Source organism: Salminus brasiliensis, chromosome 22, assembly GCF_030463535.1.
Source record: "Salminus brasiliensis chromosome 22, fSalBra1.hap2, whole genome shotgun sequence".
In the NCBI taxonomy this organism is placed as follows: Eukaryota; Metazoa; Chordata; class Actinopteri; order Characiformes; family Bryconidae; genus Salminus; species Salminus brasiliensis.
Window position 1 is genome coordinate 670,001 of NC_132899.1, and position 17,500 is coordinate 687,500.

Below are 17,500 nucleotides of genomic sequence, written 5' to 3' on the forward strand. Positions count from 1 at the left end.
GAAGGTGATGAAGACCTGTGTGTGTGTTTGTGTGTGTTTGTGATTCTGACTGCTGTTTATTCTGATTACAGAGCTGAAAAAAACTGAAGTGTTAAGTGATGATCTGCTTCAGGTATGTGGGTGTGGGGAATGAGGGGTGGGAATGGGGGGTGGGGGGTCATATTATTAAACCTATTGTATGTACCCTAATAATGTGTTAAAATTATGCAGGACAGCAAGCAATTTGATGTGTGTGTGTATGGTGTGTGTGTGTGCTGCAGGTGGAGAAGAGGATGGAGCTAATAAAGCAGGTCTCCCACAGCACTCATAAGAAACTGACTGCCTGTCTCCAGGGACAACAGGGAGCAGAGGTGGACAAACGATCCGTCAGATCTCCATTGGTATGATTGTGTGTGTGTGTGTGTGAAGGCTGAAGAATATATTGATTACTAGAGGTGTAATGGTACACAAAAGTGGCAGTTCAGTTCATGCCACAGTTTGGACTCAGTTGCCATAGCGAAACTCCTATATCCACTACATTTCCCACAATACCATGCAATATCCAGCAGCGTTAGGTTTTGGGTAGCATGTGCTTAAAATGATAATGATATATACATAATGAAGACCTTAGAATGTTCTGGGGACATTAACGATAAAGATCAGAAAAACCTGCAGAATCATCATATCCAGGTGTTTAGATTTATCAGTGAGGTCAGCTGTGAGGAACTGTAAGCTGCATCACACCCAGCCCTGCCTAAAGACGAGTCCGTCCCTCAAAACCACTGAGAGAAACCACAGAGACCAACCATCACTCTGAAGGAGCTGCAGTGAGAGATCAGTGTCTGAGACTGGAGTGACGGAGCACAAGTCAGCCATCTCTGCAGCTCTGAGTAGAACTGGTCTGTATGAAGGGAGAAAAAACATAAACCATTACTGTGGAAAAAGCACATAAAGCACATCTGGAGTTCCCGAGGAAGCAGCAGAGTGACGCAGCTCTGGATGTGTTTTATGGTCAGATGAGAAAAAATGAGCGTTTAGATTTCTTTCAAAGAGCTTCGTCTGGCATAAACCTAACACTGTCCATTCCTCACCAAACCATCCAGTAGTAGAGCCTGGTGGTGGCAGCATCTTGTGGAGATGCTGTTACTTAGCGGGGGACTAGACATATAAAAGCTTAAGAGTAATTCCAAAATTATTTTAGTCTTAGTGTGTATTAATGTGTGTGTGTGTGTGTGTGTGTGTGTTTTCACTGGTAGCGAAAATTGCCACTTGCAGTCCTGGCACAGAGCCTGCAGGATGGAGCTGCTGTACTAGGGGACGACTTACTGTTGGGGTAAACGCACACACACACACACACACGCACATTTACACACTATGACATGTGACACGCCAGCACTCCAACCTCTCCGATACTCTTGGAGTCCGACAGTCCAGCACTCTGAAATGCAGACACTTCAGACGCTCTGATGGTCTGACGCGTCGTCAGTTTGATACTTTGACAGTCTGACGCCTTGTTTGATATTCCAAAACTCACGCTTTTAACAGTCCGACTGGCTGATATTCCGATACTTCAACAGTCCAATACTCCATTACTTCGATATGAGTACAGTCCGACACTCTGACAGTCCGACACTCTGACAGTCCGACACTGCTGCTTCAGTTCCTCTTCCAGCAGACTGCCCCAACCTGCAGGACAGAGCTGGTGGGGAGTTGTAATCCAGAGTGTTACTGTGTGTCTACTACACTACACACACACACACACACACACACACACTTTAACCATTTGTTGTTACTAATGTGTGTGTGTGTGTGTGAGTGTGTGTGCAGAAAGGTACTGAGGTTGTGTGGAGAGACGCAGGACCAGCTGGCTCAGGAGCTGCAAAAGTTTGAGCTGCAGATGGAGAAAGACATCATAGAGCCACTGTACACACTCTCTGAGGTGTGTGTGTGTGTGTGTGTGTGTGTGGTCATTACTGGGTAAAGACTATTCTAGAACTGTAATAATAATAAAATTGTTAGTTCTGAGAGGATTACAGAGGTGTTAATTTTTCTCACAGGTTGAAATTCCAAACATTCAAAAACAGAGGAAGCATTTAGCCAAGCTGGTTCTGGACATGGACTCTGCTCGGACACGGTCAGTGCAACATGAGATCTGGAGTCCTTGATCAACTCCTTTATTCTCACCAAAGCTTTTGTAAACCAATTAACTAATGAACTAATTAATGTTGGTGTCTAATGTGCCTTTTGTACTCCTCTCTTTACCACCATCATTTAAACAGCTGCTTTTTTATAGTGAGTGTGCATCATCTGAGCGTTATAGAGTGCCCCCTACGCTTCTTGTAGTGTATTACAGTCTGTCAGAATGAGTGTGTGAAACATATGATCATTATAGAACACACACTGGAAAACAATGCTCTCCTCTGACCTGTAGGTGGCAGTCGTCTAAGTCTTCAACTCTGACCAATAAAGAGCAGCCATTAGGAGCCAAAGCCGACTCCCTGAGGGAGGAGATGGATGAGGCAGCCAATCGCATGGAGATCTGCAGGGTGAGGCTTTCTGTTTTAACCCCCACCATATTGCTAATGTTACTTTTGCTAATGTAGCCAATAAGTAACAGAGGAAAATTATGACTGATACTCTTAGCTCTGCTCTGTTGTTCAGTCCATGTTCTAGATAACACCTTTTCATACAGTGTCAGACACCACATAATCAAGCCCATTACAGATTTACTAAACAACTCTGTGCTAACCATGCTAATCAGTGGGAAAGTGTAAAATAAAGAAACACCAAATATTAAAGGATAAAAAGGTGCACGTATTCGTCACTGTACAGTGTGGACTGTACAGCGAAATGTGTCCTCCGCATTTAACCCATCTGGTAGTGAACGCACACTCACACACACACACACACACACACACACACGTGTTAGGCAGTGAGTACACACACACACCCAGAGCGGTGGGCAGCCAACTCCAGCGCCCGGGGAGCAGAGAGGGTAAAGGGCCTTGCTCAAGGGCCCAACAGTGGCAGCTTGCCGAGCCCGGGAATCGAACCCACAACCCTGTTAGCGATATCCCGGCGCTCTAACCGCTGAGCCACCACTGCCCTTAGATTTAGATTAATTGGTAATATGATGGGGGGGACAGGGGGAATTTAGATTTTTCACCTGTGCTCAGTTTTATTTATTTTTCATGCTGTTCTGAGCAGAGCCTGAGATTGGGAGAAGGGTCGTGCTGGAATAATTCTTGCGCTCTGTTTCAGGATCAGCTCTCAGCAGACATGTACAGTTTTATGGCCAAAGAAACTGACTATGCAAACTACTTTCAGACGGTGCGTATAAGAGCTCAATGCTCCAAATACACGCCTTTCACTTGTGTAGCTCCAGCCATCAAACTCTCTCTCTCTGTTTCTCTCTTTTCTCAGCTGATTGAGGTTCAGGCAGAATATCACAGGAAGTCCCTGGAGTTGCTTCAGAATGTTCTTCCTCAGATTAAAGCACAACAAGGTGAGAATCAGAGGCTATATATAATCATGCCTCTCCCTTTGGGTGGTCTAAGTTGAGTTTTTCTGGGTGTTGCAGAGCTGTGGGTGGAGAAACCATGTTTTGGGAAGCCATTGGAGGAGCACCTGAGGCTCACCGGCCGGGACATCGCCTTCCCCATCGAGGCCTGTGTCACCATGCTGCTGGATTGTGGTCTGCAGGAGGAGGTGTTCATCCACTAATATGGACAGACTTCCTAACTACTTTTAATGTTGCCAGTTTTGATGCAGAAAAAAAAGTTTATTTACAGACACAGAAGTTTTATATTTATTAAACCATTCAGAATTTACACATCAAAGTACAAGGATATCCACTTTCCTCATTTTCACTGAGTCTCTAGCTACAGCTAAATGCTGGAATAAACAGACTGTAGAAAAAGAATGCAAACACCAAACACACTAAAATCAGCCTGTAAGCAGAAGACACTCTGCTGCTAATCCACTACAGGAACAGAATTAACTACAGTAATCTTCCACTATTCCTCTCTTCAGACTCTTGTTTGGTAAAACAGCTGTTATTAAAATGACAGTAGAACCACTCTTGTGTGCTGGTATCTATATATCTGTGTGTGTGTGTGTGTGCGCGCGCGTGTGTGCATGTGTGTGTGCGCGTGTGTGTGTGTGTGTGTGTTATACAGGGTTTGTTCAGGGTCGCTCCCTCTGCCTCCAAGCTGAAGAAGCTGAAGGCCTCTCTGGACTGTGGTGTTCTGGACATACAGGAGTATTCTGTTGACCCTCACGCTTTAGCTGGTGTGTGTTTATGATCATTTTAGAATCCGTCAGTTTCTCTTGAAGCTGCCGATCAGAATCTTAGTGAAGTATTTTTATCTTCTAGTCCTGCTTTAGTCCTCCTTTAGTCCTGCTGAGTTACCCAGGTGTCTGTTACAGATGCAGCTGTGCTACAGATGTGTTACAGACCCTGTTGGTGTGCTTGTGTTCTGCAGGTGCGATGAAGTCTTACCTACGGGAGCTTCCTGAGCCACTCATGACCTTTGAGCTCTATGAGGAATGGATACAAGCGTCCAAGTCAGTAGCTTAAAACTCTTTCCCCCCAATGATCACAGTAATATAAATGATTAATGATAATTACAATTCTAGAAGGATTTTGTATTTATTAAGAAGTAGTAATGCGTTTCTCTCACTGCTTTATGAGTTTATTTAGTAATGAATAATGTTGAATTCTGTTCTGTGTGGGATGCTGTTGTCTAGTGTTCAGGGTCAGGAGAAGTGTCTGCAGGCACTGCTGTTGGTGTGTGAGAAACTGCCCAAAGCTAACAGTAACAACTTCAGGTGAGTTACAGTGGGGGGAGCATGACCCCTGCTGGTCAGTTTCAGTAATACAGCTTACACCATGTCACTCCATATTCCTGAACGTTTTGGCCAAAATTCTGTAGCATAAACCATAGTGATTAGAGTGAGGTTAGTGGAGTGATTACAGTGAGGTTAGTGGAGTGAGGTTAGTGGAGTGATTGGAGTAAGGTTAATGGAGTGATTGGAGTGAGGTTAATGGAGTATGGTTAGTGGAATGATTGGAGTGAGGTTAGTGGAGTAAGTGGAGTGAGGTTAGTGGAGTAATTGGAGTGAGGTTAGTGGAGTGAGGTTAGTGGAGTAATTGGAGTGAGGATAGTGGAGTGAGGTTAGTGGAGTAATTGGAGTTAGGTTAGTGGAGTGAGGTTAGTGGAGTAATTGGAGTGAGGATAGTGGAGTGAGGTTAGTGGAGTAATTGGAGTGAGGTTAATGAAGTGATTGGAGTGAGGTTAGTGGAGTAATTGGAGTGAGGATAGTGGAGTGAGGTTAGTGGAGTAATTGGAGTGAGGATAGTAGAGTGAGGTTAGTGGAGTAATTGGAGTGAGGTTAATGAAGTGATTGGAGTGAGGTTAGTGGAGTAATTGGAGTGAGGTTAGTGGAGTGAGGTTAGTGGAGTAATTGGAGTGAGGTTAGTGGAGTGCGGTTAGTGGAGTAATTGGAGTGAGGTTGGTGGAGTGATTGGAATGATGGTTAATGGAGTGAGGTTAGTGGAGTAATTGGAGTTAGGTTAGTGGAGTGGGGTTAGTGGAGTAATTGGAGTGAGGTTGGTGGAGTGATTGGAATGATGGTTAATGGAGTTAGGTTAGTGGAGTAATTGGAGTTAGGTTAGTGGAGTGGGGTTAGTGGAGTGATTGGTGTGAGGAATTGGAGTGATGTTTGTTTTTATTTTCAGGTATTTAATAAAGTTCCTGGCGAAGCTGAGTGAGAATGATGCTGTTAATAAAATGACTGCAGGGAACATTGCCATTGTTCTGGGACCTAATCTGCTCTGGCCTCAAACAGAGGGGTAAAAACTCTCTCACTCACTTACTTTTAACCACTCACTCACTTTTAACCACTCTCTCACTCACTCACTTTACCCTTTCTTTCACTCACTTACTTTTAACCACTCACTCACTCACTCTCTCACGCATTTTATCCCACTCTCTCACTCACTCTCTCACTCACTTTTACCCACTCTCTTACTCACTTTTACACACTCACTCTCTCCCTCACTCACTTTTACTCACTCACTCTCTCACTTTCTCTATCAGTATTTAACTCTTCTTGCTGTTTTTCTGTTTTAATAGACTTAATACTGTTATTAAATAAAGAATTAATAGTTAATTATTATGATTATTATTATTATGATTATTATGATATGAATATTAATATGCACATGTATCTATCATACTGTATAATATCGTCTGTCCTTCAACATTTTGAGGAAAAAGTAATGCCTTTATTTATTTATTTATTTTGAATTGTATCACCCTTTATTTCTCTGCTCATGCGTCTGTTTTCCTGTTTTCAGGATTATGACGGACATGATGACCACTGTCTCACTGCAGATTGTGCGGATAATTGAGCCCATAATTCAGCATGCTGATTGGTTCTTCCCTGGAGGTTAGAGACACACATTGACCATATCAAGACTGACCATTTTGACCAATCATAATATCAGACCGGCTAGTTAGAACTGGACTACTGTCCCCTGTCCTCTGTCCCCTGTCCACACGTCTTGCTACATAATTCTCCACAGAACTGTTTGGTGTCTGGAGTTTGCATCTTCTGGAGCTGTGTGGCTCCAATTAGCACAGTGCTAACTGCACCCTCACTCAGTTATCATCAGTACCTCTAATAGACCTGATTATGTGGTTCCTGACACTGTATGACTCACTGCTATCTAGAACATGGATGGAAGTACAGAGCATCTCTCTCTCTCTCTCTCTCTCTCTCTCTCTCAGAGATTGAGTTTAATATAACAGGAAATTACGGCAGTCCTCTCCACACCAACCATAACTCCAGCTACAGCTCAGTCTGGCCTGAAATGGACCATTCTGACCGTAGGATGGAGCACAGGCGGCCTCTTAGCGTTGCTACGGACAACATGATGCTGGAATTTTACAGGAAAGACAGGTAGGACCTTTTTCTGCTTCTCTTGATATCGGAGCAACAGTATGGTTTTTTGTTCCGGTTGGTTTCATCAACAAATAAACATCAACAAACCGTTACGCTCCAATCACTTTACTAAACTATAATTACAGTAAGTTATTTTAGTAGGTAGGTGAATCAGTCGACAAATGCAAAATTCAGTTCCAGCTGCCGGGCCTGGATCCTGGGGCAGATTTTTACTTTCTGGAAGAATCTAGAAATCACCTCCATCAAAATCACTGAGATTCAAAGATTTCCTTACACTCACACAGACCTCTTATATAGCAATAATTGTGTGTGTGTGCATGTGTGTGTGTGTGTGTGTGTGTTTAGTGTGCTGAGGAGTAAGGAACTTTCACCTGTGATTGGACAAAGAGGCCTTCAGATATCACCCCCTGGAGGGCAAACGCAGCTGTCCGAGCACATCCTACACACATTCGGGAAAGGTACGGTTCACTAAGTGTGCGTGTGAGGATCTGATTAGAGGGTTTAATGCTGACACACTACAGGCGGTGTGGGTGGGTGTGTTCTGCCACTGTGGATAATCCTCATAATAATAAAGACAAACAGCAGTAATTATACTAATTATTAGTAATAGATGTATCTCTCTTTCCCTCTCTCTCTCTCCCTCTCTCTCTCTCTCTCTCTCTCTCTCTGAATGACTAGCTAAGAAGCTGGCCCCCATTGCTCCTAAAGCTCCATACTCCCAGTCCAGCAGTTGGTCTGACCACTCCCCCGGTCAGCCTTCACCCATCAGTCTGTCTCCCACACCCCCCACCACCCCCTCCTTCAGCTACTCACAGGTCTATGCCACCATCAGCTCTCCTGGGCACAGTTCCCCCGATACCCTCTCCATCCCTCCTCCCCTCTCTGCCACCCTCCCCAAGATCCGTCCCATCTCCAAACCACCCCGGCACAGGCCCAGCCTGCCCCCACCCCGGCCCCCCAGCCCTCAGCTTTTGGAGCCTGCTGACGCCGCCCTGCTGGACACTCTGAGCGCAGGGGAGAACGTGCCCACAGGTAAAAAATCTGCCCTGAAGCAGAACAGCACAGAACCAGCATCCCACACTTCTGCTCCTTTCCTGAAGTCCAGTTTTAATGTTTTAATGATCCAAAACATTTTCTTTACATCATATAAAGCTCTCCTCTGCGGGATAATTAATGATAAGGCAGTATATTGGAGCAATACATGTATTAATCTGTGTAAATATTAATATGTATATTTTACATGATATAAGAGCAGCAGTTGACTGAAGGGCAGGAGGTGGTCTTTTGTTTTGGTGATTTCTCTCGTAAAGGAACTGATTGGGGTTAGAAAAGCTAATAGCTCTCTTCTTCTGCTTCTGCCAGATTAGTTTCATATGAGCAGCTTTGAGTCTTTATCTCGGGGCTGGGCGATGTGCTGCTAGTTAACAATAAGCAAAGACTTGTTAAGAACTGACAATATTCTTCATATGCATAAAAAGCCTACTCTGTGTCACGATAACAAAATTGATCATGATACGATAAAATATCGTCACATTGTCCAGCCCTACTTTATCCCCTCTACAGTCCGGGTCTGGATACAGTAACTGCTCTTCTGCAACTCTTTCCTCTGTCTTTTCCCTCTTTGCTGTTACAGTATGAAGACCGTGGCTTTTATTTGAGGGGTAAGCAGCTGCTCCCATCCTCACCCTCCATTAACCAGTCTGATAATGTCTTACTGACTGCACCTTGCTAGTGCCAGGATGTGTGTCTGTATCTGTGTGTGTGTGTCTGTATCTGTGTGTGTGTGTGTCTGTATCTGTGTGTGTGTGTCTGTATCTGTGTGTGTGTGTGTCTGTATCTGTGTGTGTGTGTCTGTATCTGTGTGTGTGTGTGTGTGTGTGTGTCTGTATCTGTGTGTGTATGTGTCTATCTGTGTTTGTATCTGTGTGTGTGTCTATGTCTATGTGTGTGTGTGTCTGTATCTGTGTGTGTGTGTGTTTGTATCTCTGTGTGTGTCTGTATCTGTGTGTGTGTGTGTGTTTGTATCTGTGTGTGTGTGTCTGTATCTGTGTGTGTGTGTGTGTGTTTGTATCTGTGTGTGTGTGTCTGTATCTGTGTGTGTATGTGTCTATGTGTGTGTGTGTCTGTATCTATGTGTGTGTGTGTCTGTATCTGTGTGTGTGTGTGTGTGTTTGTATCTGTGTGTGTGTCTGTGTCTATGTGTGTGTGTGTCTGTATCTATGTGTGTGTGTGTCTGTATCTGTGTGTGTGTGTGTGTGTCTGTATCTGTGTGTGTGTGTGTCTGTATCTGTGTGTGTGTCTGTATCTGTGTGTCCTGGGGTGGATTTTTACTCTGGACACTCTGACTGACCCCTCCCCCTGTCCCCCTCTCCCTGAGCTGAGACCTCCAGGCAGTTGGAGCACGTTTTGGACCTGGATTTGCTGCCTTAGCCAGTTTGTCACTCCATTCATTGATTAATTGTATCCATCACGGTCCATCTTTCCAATGCCGGTGTGCTCTCTCTCAGTGGGGAGAGCAGATGCTCAGGATTCTGCTGCTGCTGATTTGTTGTTCTTTATGAAAAACTGTGCTGAAGGCGGCAGTAGGTATAGGAGGAAAGGGCGTGATCCTAGAGCAGAGCCTTGTGGGACACCACATCTTAATTCAGATATCAATTTCTTCTACACCCTACACTGGTCATGATCAGCTCATTTGATGGAATCTGAACCAGGATTGCCATTGCACTTTTGCAGTGACTCCAGCAATGTTCTCCAGCCTGGTTGCTGTGTCTACTGTCTCTGTGCTGTGAGGAGGTCTGACTCCTGACTGAAATCGCTCAAAATAGTGTTTTAGGCAAAAACACCCTTTAAAATAAAGAACCATTTGTGTTTGTTATTGAGACGTATCAGCAGAACCTGGCTTCAAGCTTTCTCACACTCACACACTCTATTACAAACATGGTCCTTTATCCTTTAGCATTCCTCAGAGAACGCTTTGCTGCAGCTTTATTGTTAGGAGTGTATAACTGTGTCTTAGATCTTAATATCTCTCTCTCTCTCTCACTCTCCCTCTCTCTCTCTCTCTCTCTCTCTCTCTCTCTCTCTCTGGCTGTAGATTCTTTGAACGTCCAGGACCTTCCCATCATCACAATAGAACCAAATGTTATGCAGGATGAGAGCTCTGGTGCCCCCTTCAGGATGCCTGTAGCATTGTCTGAATCCGAGGAGGAGTCTGAGAGCACTAAACTTTAAACTGATCAGAGTTTATTACAGTCCAGCCTTATCCGTCCGCTCGGTTCCACCGCCCAGGAATCACTGCTGCTTCACTGCTGAACTTCTCCTCACAGCCGTTCAGACACCCGTCAGCACCTCCCGCTGACTGTAGGAGTGTTATTACACAGAACACGAGATCACTAAGAGAATGATTCATTTATCTGTGGAGTTCATTTTAAAGAATCATATTATGGTGAAGAGATTTATGAATGTTTGTGTGTTTCTAAACTCTTGTCTGATTAGTTCTGACTGTAAACAATCACTTGAGCGTTCGGTGAAGACGAGGTTCTAATGATCTCAGTCCGTTCAACACTGTGATCAGAATGCTTTTACATTCAGCTGTGGGCTACAACCACCATCACCCCCACCATCACCCCTCCCCCACCTCTAAACCCTCCCGCCCCAACCCTCTTCACCAGCTCCCCCAAACCAACACAACCGTATGTTAAAATGTTACTGCAGAATACTGAGCGTCTGCTCTCACAACAACCACTCCCACCAACCATCACCATAAACCCCACCAATCCTCCCAGCCAACACTACCGACCGCCCCCCCGTCCCACCGAGCTGGTGTGATGAGCTGGTGTGATGAGCTGATGCAGTTTGAAGTGTCTTTACTCTTAACTGGTTATTCAGAAAAGTAATCGTCTAATCAATCATCCAAAATTTACCTTAGCTACAAAAAACAGTGTTCCACCAATCAGTGAAGAGTGTTCATTATAAGTCAGGTGCTTCGTTCTGAGAGCAGGAGTGTTGTTGTTGTTGTTGTTGTTGTATAAACTGCTCTCATTAGAACTGAATGATGTTTTTCATTGTAATTTAATTCAGTTTACTTCACAGAAGTGCTTCTCCTTCCACTGACCAATAGCTGCACCTCTCATTTACATACTCCAGCTGTTCACAGACACATCTATAAACTTCACTCAGAGAAGAAGAAGAAGATGATGATGATGAAGTGTCTGTAATGTGTTTATTTACAGTGTGGAGATGCTGGTGGTACTGGTCCCACTGACCACGCCACACTTTCAGTTCCCCTCACTGTACTCACCTGCACACACACACACCTGTCTGAGTGTTAGTGTGAAGAAGAGCAGCAGGTAAAGGTGAGGCAGGAATGATTCAGGGATTATAGTGTGTGTGTGTGTGTGTGTAAATCAGTGTGTGATGAAGGAGGATGACTGTCCAGATGATCAGAATGTGTTCACTTGTATTTTTATTAAATCAGTTTAAAATCACTTTTCATGCCTTTTGTTTTTTTAATTAAATTGTACACCTCACAACATTGTAGCAATCCCTTAGCAACACCATAGCAACCACCTACTGAAGCTGTTGGGGTTTTTGTAAATATAGAGAGTGAAGGACTGGACTTTACTCTGGGTGAGGGTTGGCCAGCTCGGCTGCTGCGGAGCGGCTCTGGGGTTTGTCGATCTGCTGGTAAAGCTGGAGCCCTGCTTTCCCCCGCAGTGATGCCGTTACTGGAACTGTGTGTTTGCTGGTTTTCATATTTAACTTATTTCAGTTTCTGTCTAAATTGATCTTTTCTTTTTTTATAGGTTTTTGTTTAGTTTCTGGATTTATTGTGTTTTAATTTGTGGCCAGTTGATTTTACCCCAGTGGTGCTCAGCTGATGCAAACCCTGAAATAAAGAACGATGAACGCCTAGACTGCAGCCCAGGTAGGGTGAGTCCTCGGTCCTCGGTAGGACTGTCCTATGAAAACTCTTCCTTAGTGGCCTAGATAGAGCAATCTAACCAAGGAGAGTGATGATGTCACCGGAAAGGTCCTGTCTCTTTATAGGCATGACCTGTCATCTACGCTTTGAAACACAGCAGCTGCTGATGGTGATGGTGATGATGTAATGATGATGGTGATCATGTGATGGTGGTGGTGATGATGATGATGTGATGGTGGTGATTATGATGTGATGGTGGTGGTGATGATGTGATGGTGGTGGTGATTATGATGTGATGGTGGTGGTGATTATGATGTGATGGTGGTGATGATGATGTGATGGTGGTGGTGATTATGATGTGATGGTGGTGATGATGATGTGATGGTGGTGGTGATTATGATGTGATGGTGGTGATTATGATGTGATGGTGGTGATGACGTAATGATGTGATGGTGATGATGATGATGTGATGGTGATGATGTAATGATGTGATGGTGCTGAGGTTGATGGGATGGTGATGTGATGGTGGTGATGATGATGATGTGATGGTGGTGATTATGATGTGATGGTGGTGATGACGTAGTGATGATGATGTGATGGTGGTGGTGATTATGATGTGATGGTGGTGATGACGTAATGATGTGATGGTGGTGATGATGATGATGGTGGTGATGATGTGATGGTGGTGATGATGTGATGATGATGTGATGGTGCTGAGGTTGATGTGATGGTGGTGATGGTGGTGAGACGGCGATACATAAACACTGTACAGAGGTCATCACTGTGATGTGACTTCTGGTGGTCAGAACGGTGAACAACAGATGCTGCAAATCAGCAATCAGCATCAGACAAAACATTTATAAATCAGAATTAGAAATACTTTATTAATCCCAGGAAAGAAGCTGCAGTTATTACTTAATATATAAACCAGCAGAACTGTGTTAATCAATAATATATTTTTACATTTGCGAATTATTAACATGAGTTTCTTCTTCTTATTATAACAATATGCAACTTCCCTCCTGGGATCAATAAAGTATTTCTGTATTCTGAACATCTTCAGTATCACCATTATTATTAATAATATTATTATTATTAATAATATCAATATAATAATAATGATAATAATAGTAATAATAATAATAATTTTCTGTAATTTAATAAAAAATGTAGATTAAAATATCTATATATATATAGTTGATAAACCGACAGATTAATCGATCAATAGACTGGAATAAACAAAGCCAGGCCCATTGTCACTTTTTCGTGCGTGTTTATGTTTCTGTCCTTTACATTATTGATCGATTTATTGGTGATTGACAGGCGAGCAGGCGGATGAAGTACCCGTATGCTCGGACTGTGCCGTCTATGTGCGCGTGCGCGGCTCCGGAGGTAAAGATGGCGGCGCGCGCTCTGTGCAAATCCAGGGGGTTTGATCAAGTTTATAAGTCTGTGATCGGATTCAGATCGGGTGAGTGACCAATAATCGATCATAGAGTGTTTATTGTAGGGGTGAGGGCACGCGGAGAGTGGTGGGATTTAGCAGAGCGGGGGGTTAATATGAAGGACAGTTTAACCTTTAACTGCAGCTAACGGCTAACAGGGCTAACAACACCAGACCTATAGCACAATATACACACAGTTTATAGACGCTATATAACACCGCAGAGCTCTATAACGCTTAATTAGTCTTTATAAGAAGAACAGTTTCATTTCTGGTAGTAAACAGCGCTGTTTATCAACTGATCACTGGAATTGTCCGTTCCACCTTAAATGGTGCAGCAGTTCCATTGCGGCACCTTATCTGTCAGCACTGTATCTGCTGCAGCATTTAAGGTGGAACGGTCAGTTCCAGTGAGCACTGTGGTACAGGGATTATATGGGGCTCTTCATCACTGTGACCACTTCAATATATACTTAATGACATGCAGGTGTCGGCGGAGGTGTTCAGCCCCACTGCAAATTATACAAACTTTCATATGGTTGCAATAAACAAACAAACTAGACTAATTTAATATCTCAACACCACTAATGGATCCAGAGCTTTCTCCACAGGCAGCCCAAAACAGCACTCCTAATGACGACTGCAGTCTCAGCATTAGTCAAGTGGGTTTTACATTCTCTCTTATTGGTGTAGTGCAGCATAGTCACGCAGAACGGGAATCGAACCCCAGTCTCCCACATGCTGTGGTAGCTCACTGGCCAATAGTGGTGTTTTCTGTTGCACCACACCAACCATATGTCATTTCAGCTCCATACAGAGAACACAGTGAAAGGAAACAGCGCTCCTCCAGGACCGTGGTGCAGCACAGACACAGTGCATACACAACACAAGTGCCTTCAGTCCCTTCATGACCGGCGTCTTCAGTACTTAGTAGAGAACCTTCTGCAAACGTGATGTACAGCCAGACTCCAGGCACTGGCAGCGCAAATCCCACCAAAGATTTTCTAGGGGGTTCAAGTCAAGCGACTGTGACTGGAAACCAGGCCTGGGTGAATTTGGTATGTTTGGGCTTCAGCTTCCTCACAGAAGGTCAGACGTATACCTGCTTGGATCCATCTTGCCCTCCACACGCTGCAGGTCTGCAGAGCATCACAGGGCCGCTGCAATGCTTCACTGTAGGCAGGGTTTTTTTTTCAGTGGCTGCTTCATTTTTCGTCCTCCAGACATATCGCTGATCCATAGGCCCGAAAAGGTCCAGTTTAGTTTCATCGCTTCACAGAACAGAAACTCAGAACTTCTATGGCTTATTTATCTGGTTTTGAGCAGACTGGAGCCAATTGTTCTCGTGGCCTTGGGTCGGTAGAGGTGTACAGGCATGGAGACCTGCAGTGTTTTGTATATTTCTTAATGTGAAGAATGATACCTTAGTGCTGGCTGCCACCAAATTTCGTTGCAGGTCTTTTGCAGTTATTCAAGGTTCCCCACCACCACCACCACCTTACACTGTTTTTATATAACAATCATTCAGGGACTGTAAAATAACTGTGTGTGTGTGTGTGTGTGTGTGTGTGTGTGTGTGTGTGTGTGTGTGTGTGTGTGTGTGTGTGTTAGCGTCTGATTTCACTAAAAATGACCTACCTGGACCCTACCCCAAGACCCCTGAGGAGAGAGCAGCAGCAGCTAAAAAATACGGCATGAGGGTGGAAGACTATCAGCCCTACCCTGACGATGGACTAGGGTTAGTAAATCTCTCTAAGCCCAGAGTAGAAGAGTGTGGGCATGTAGACACTGCTTCACATCCCTTGACCATACATGGAACCTCCACAATCAACCTGCTTTCACTTTGTGTGTGTGTGTGTGTGTGTGTGTGTGTGTGTGTGTGTGTGTGTGTGTGTGTGTGTGTGTGTGTGTGTGTCTCTACACAGGTGTGGAGATTATCCTAAGCTGCCCAACCGCTCGCAGCATGAGAGAGACCCCTATTACTCTTGGGACCACCCAGACCTGAGGAGGAACTGGGGTGAACCGGTAACCACACACTAAATCACCCTTCCCTCCCACATCCCTGTTCCTCAGACCCACCTGTAACATCTCTGTCTCTCTGTAGATGCACTGGGACTTTGATATGTATACCAGGAACAGGGTGGACACATCTCCAGTGTTGGCTGACTGGGCCACCATGCGCAGAACCGTGCTGGGGTTCGTGGGGTTCATGCTGCTGATGTGTGGGGTGGGGGAGCTGTTCCCTTCACATCATCCTGTGGTGAGAGACTCTCCTCTAACACTCGTAGCCGGGAAGAACTGGAGTTACTGTTCTAGATAAGCTCTTTAATTCAGTGTTTCTCAGCCCAGTACTTCAGTTCATCACATGGTTCCACCGAGTCTTTTACACTAGAGGTTAGAACCAAAGTGTGGAACTGCCTGGGCTCCAAGTACTGGGCTGAAAAGCACTGGTAGAATAGAACCTATTCAGGCTACAGCCGTTTAGCAATGAGAAATGAGTGCTAAGTGTGTGTGTGTTTGTGTGTAGGCGCCGAAGCAGTACCCCTACAATGACCTGTACCTAGAAAAAGGAGGAGACCCAGAGAATGCACCTGAACCTGTCAAACATTATGAAATCTGAGAGTGGCCCTCTGTGGGAGTGAGGGGGAATATCTGTCTGTAATAAACTAAATTAAATCATCTCTGTCGTGTCTGTTTGATCATTTCTGTACTAATTAATTTCAGCAGTTTATCTGGAGGTGTCTCAGTCTGCCCCTTTATCAGTGTTGTTCCCTGGTTTAAGGTTCAAGGTGATCAGCCTGAACACACCAAACTCATAAATGTGAAGAAAAAAAGCAGACCGCTCCCCCACGAATGATCAGACAGGGTGACTGGGGTGGAAGTGACCACGGTGAGACTGATCGATGGCGTTCGAGATACCACTACAGTATTAAATCTTGATACGAGTGATACATATTTAATACGTCAGGAAATTATGTTTTCACCACAGCTTTTTTATGAATATTAAAATTAAAAACATGAATACTTAACTAATCATTAACCCCTTGAACTTTGCTCAAGTTATTTCAAGCTGTAGTAGATGCAGTGTACAGGTAATCCAGCAGGGGGCAGGAGGACAGCTTATCTGATTTAATTTACTGATTTATGTAATATTAATTAACTGTTATTACTATTGTCTATGTCTACTTTCAAAGAGGCCATTAATCATTCAAGGTTATTAATAATATAAGCATCACACTGTTGTTGCAGGTCTTAAAACTCTGAAATATTAGACACAACTTTAAAGTGTTCAGTATTAAGCTTGGTTAGAATAGGCCAAAATCGCTGTGTCGACTGAACACCACAATATTAATCTGTATTAAAATATATACAGTGAAAAAGAAAATCTACATTTGTTATATATAGTATTTTATGATTAATAATTAATGTACGGTAGCTGGTCTACCTGTGACTGGAGGAAATAAAATATTGTATTTATTATTATTATTATTATTAATAATAATAATATATTTAAAAAAAAAAAAAAAAAAAACACTAAAACTGCACTTCCCAGCAACCCTGGCGGACTACATTTCCCGGCAGCCCTGGCAGCGATTCCGCTGAGCGTTGGGGAGTGAAGCTTCTTCAGGGCGGTCTGTCCCCCAGCTGTAAGTACAGACAGCAGGGCTTGAATAAACCGCGTCAGTCTGCTCGGTGTTCACACGGCGCAACGCGTTAATCCGGTTTAACGTGATCCGCGTGCACAGAACGGCCACGCTCCGCAGGCGGGAGTTCAGCAGGTTAGCGTTAGCCTCACTGGGACGGGTTTTACCCACACCTGTTCTCGGGCAGGCCCCGCCCCTCCTGGGCTGTGATTTGGTAGCGGAATGAGGCTCGGCGCGCTCTGGATCGGCGGAGCTGCTTGTCAGTCTGAGCTGCCAGCCACTCAGGACGCGAGAGGGGCGGGGCAGTGGGGGAATAGGGGCGGGGCAGTGGGGGAAAACGGGCGCGGAAAAAAAAACAGTAGCATCGTCCGGAGGGGTTAGCTTAGCTTAGCTTAGCTTAGCTTAGCTTAGCTTAGCTTAGCTTAGCTTAGCTTAGCTTAGGTTAGCTTAGGTTAGCTGGTGAAGCTGAGAGCTGCAGTTAGCCTCGCGCTAAAGCTGGAAGTGTAGATTTAGGGGGAAGAGAGGCTGATTAATGAGAGA

General features: G+C 44.4%; 3 protein-coding genes across 5 annotated transcripts in view; all 3 read left to right on the top strand.

Moving 5' to 3' along the window:
* The first annotated feature begins 83 nt into the window (after positions 1-83).
* On the top strand, positions 84-11,435 carry LOC140544264 (rho GTPase-activating protein 44-like). 2 transcript variants are annotated; one of them, XM_072667713.1, is made up of 19 exons: positions 84-112; positions 261-380; positions 1,236-1,312; positions 1,807-1,918; positions 2,037-2,113; positions 2,411-2,525; positions 3,241-3,309; positions 3,403-3,484; positions 3,560-3,687; positions 4,158-4,269; positions 4,464-4,545; positions 4,729-4,809; positions 5,720-5,833; positions 6,341-6,432; positions 6,774-6,945; positions 7,294-7,406; positions 7,627-7,980; positions 8,582-8,609; positions 10,043-10,124. In XM_072667713.1, the coding sequence occupies exons 2-18, from the start codon at positions 273-275 to the stop codon at positions 8,584-8,586; spliced, it is 1,893 nt and encodes a 630-aa protein (XP_072523814.1). In that variant the 5' UTR covers positions 84-112; positions 261-272; the 3' UTR covers positions 8,587-8,609; positions 10,043-10,124. The 2 variants fall into 2 exon arrangements, with proteins under 2 accessions (XP_072523814.1, XP_072523812.1); XM_072667711.1 differs by lacking the exon at positions 8,582-8,609 and having other exon boundaries at positions 10,043-11,435.
* Positions 11,436-13,233: 1,798 nt separating this feature from the next.
* ndufb8 (NADH:ubiquinone oxidoreductase subunit B8) lies at positions 13,234-15,996 on the top strand. The gene is made up of 5 exons (XM_072667105.1): positions 13,234-13,343; positions 14,928-15,054; positions 15,242-15,341; positions 15,421-15,576; positions 15,844-15,996. The coding sequence occupies exons 1-5, from the start codon at positions 13,241-13,243 to the stop codon at positions 15,934-15,936; spliced, it is 579 nt and encodes a 192-aa protein (XP_072523206.1). The 5' UTR covers positions 13,234-13,240; the 3' UTR covers positions 15,937-15,996.
* A 903-nt stretch (positions 15,997-16,899) lies between these two features.
* Positions 16,900-17,500, top strand: part of sec31b (SEC31 homolog B, COPII coat complex component) — a 20,378-nt gene continuing 19,777 nt past the window's right edge. Inside the window, exon 1 of one of the 2 annotated variants that reach the window (XM_072668102.1) lies at positions 16,900-16,963. The gene's annotated coding sequence lies outside the window, so the exon portion shown is untranslated. Of the gene's footprint in view, positions 16,964-17,076; positions 17,096-17,500 lie in introns of those variants that run through there. The other variant, XM_072668103.1, reaches the window with a different exon arrangement.

Coding starts and splice junctions, on each gene's coding strand:
- ndufb8 (XM_072667105.1), top strand. CDS start 13,241: ATGTGCGCGTGCGCGGCTCCGGAGGTAAAGATGGCGGCGCGCGCTCTG. Junction 13,344..14,927: donor TGTGATCGGATTCAGATCGG/GTGAGTGACCAA, acceptor TGTGTGTGTTAG/CGTCTGATTTCACTAAAAAT. Junction 15,577..15,843: donor TCCCTTCACATCATCCTGTG/GTGAGAGACTCT, acceptor GTTTGTGTGTAG/GCGCCGAAGCAGTACCCCTA.
- LOC140544264 (XM_072667711.1), top strand. CDS start 273: ATGGAGCTAATAAAGCAGGTCTCCCACAGCACTCATAAGAAACTGACT. Junction 2,526..3,240: donor ATCGCATGGAGATCTGCAGG/GTGAGGCTTTCT, acceptor GCTCTGTTTCAG/GATCAGCTCTCAGCAGACAT. Junction 4,810..5,719: donor GCTAACAGTAACAACTTCAG/GTGAGTTACAGT, acceptor TTTTATTTTCAG/GTATTTAATAAAGTTCCTGG.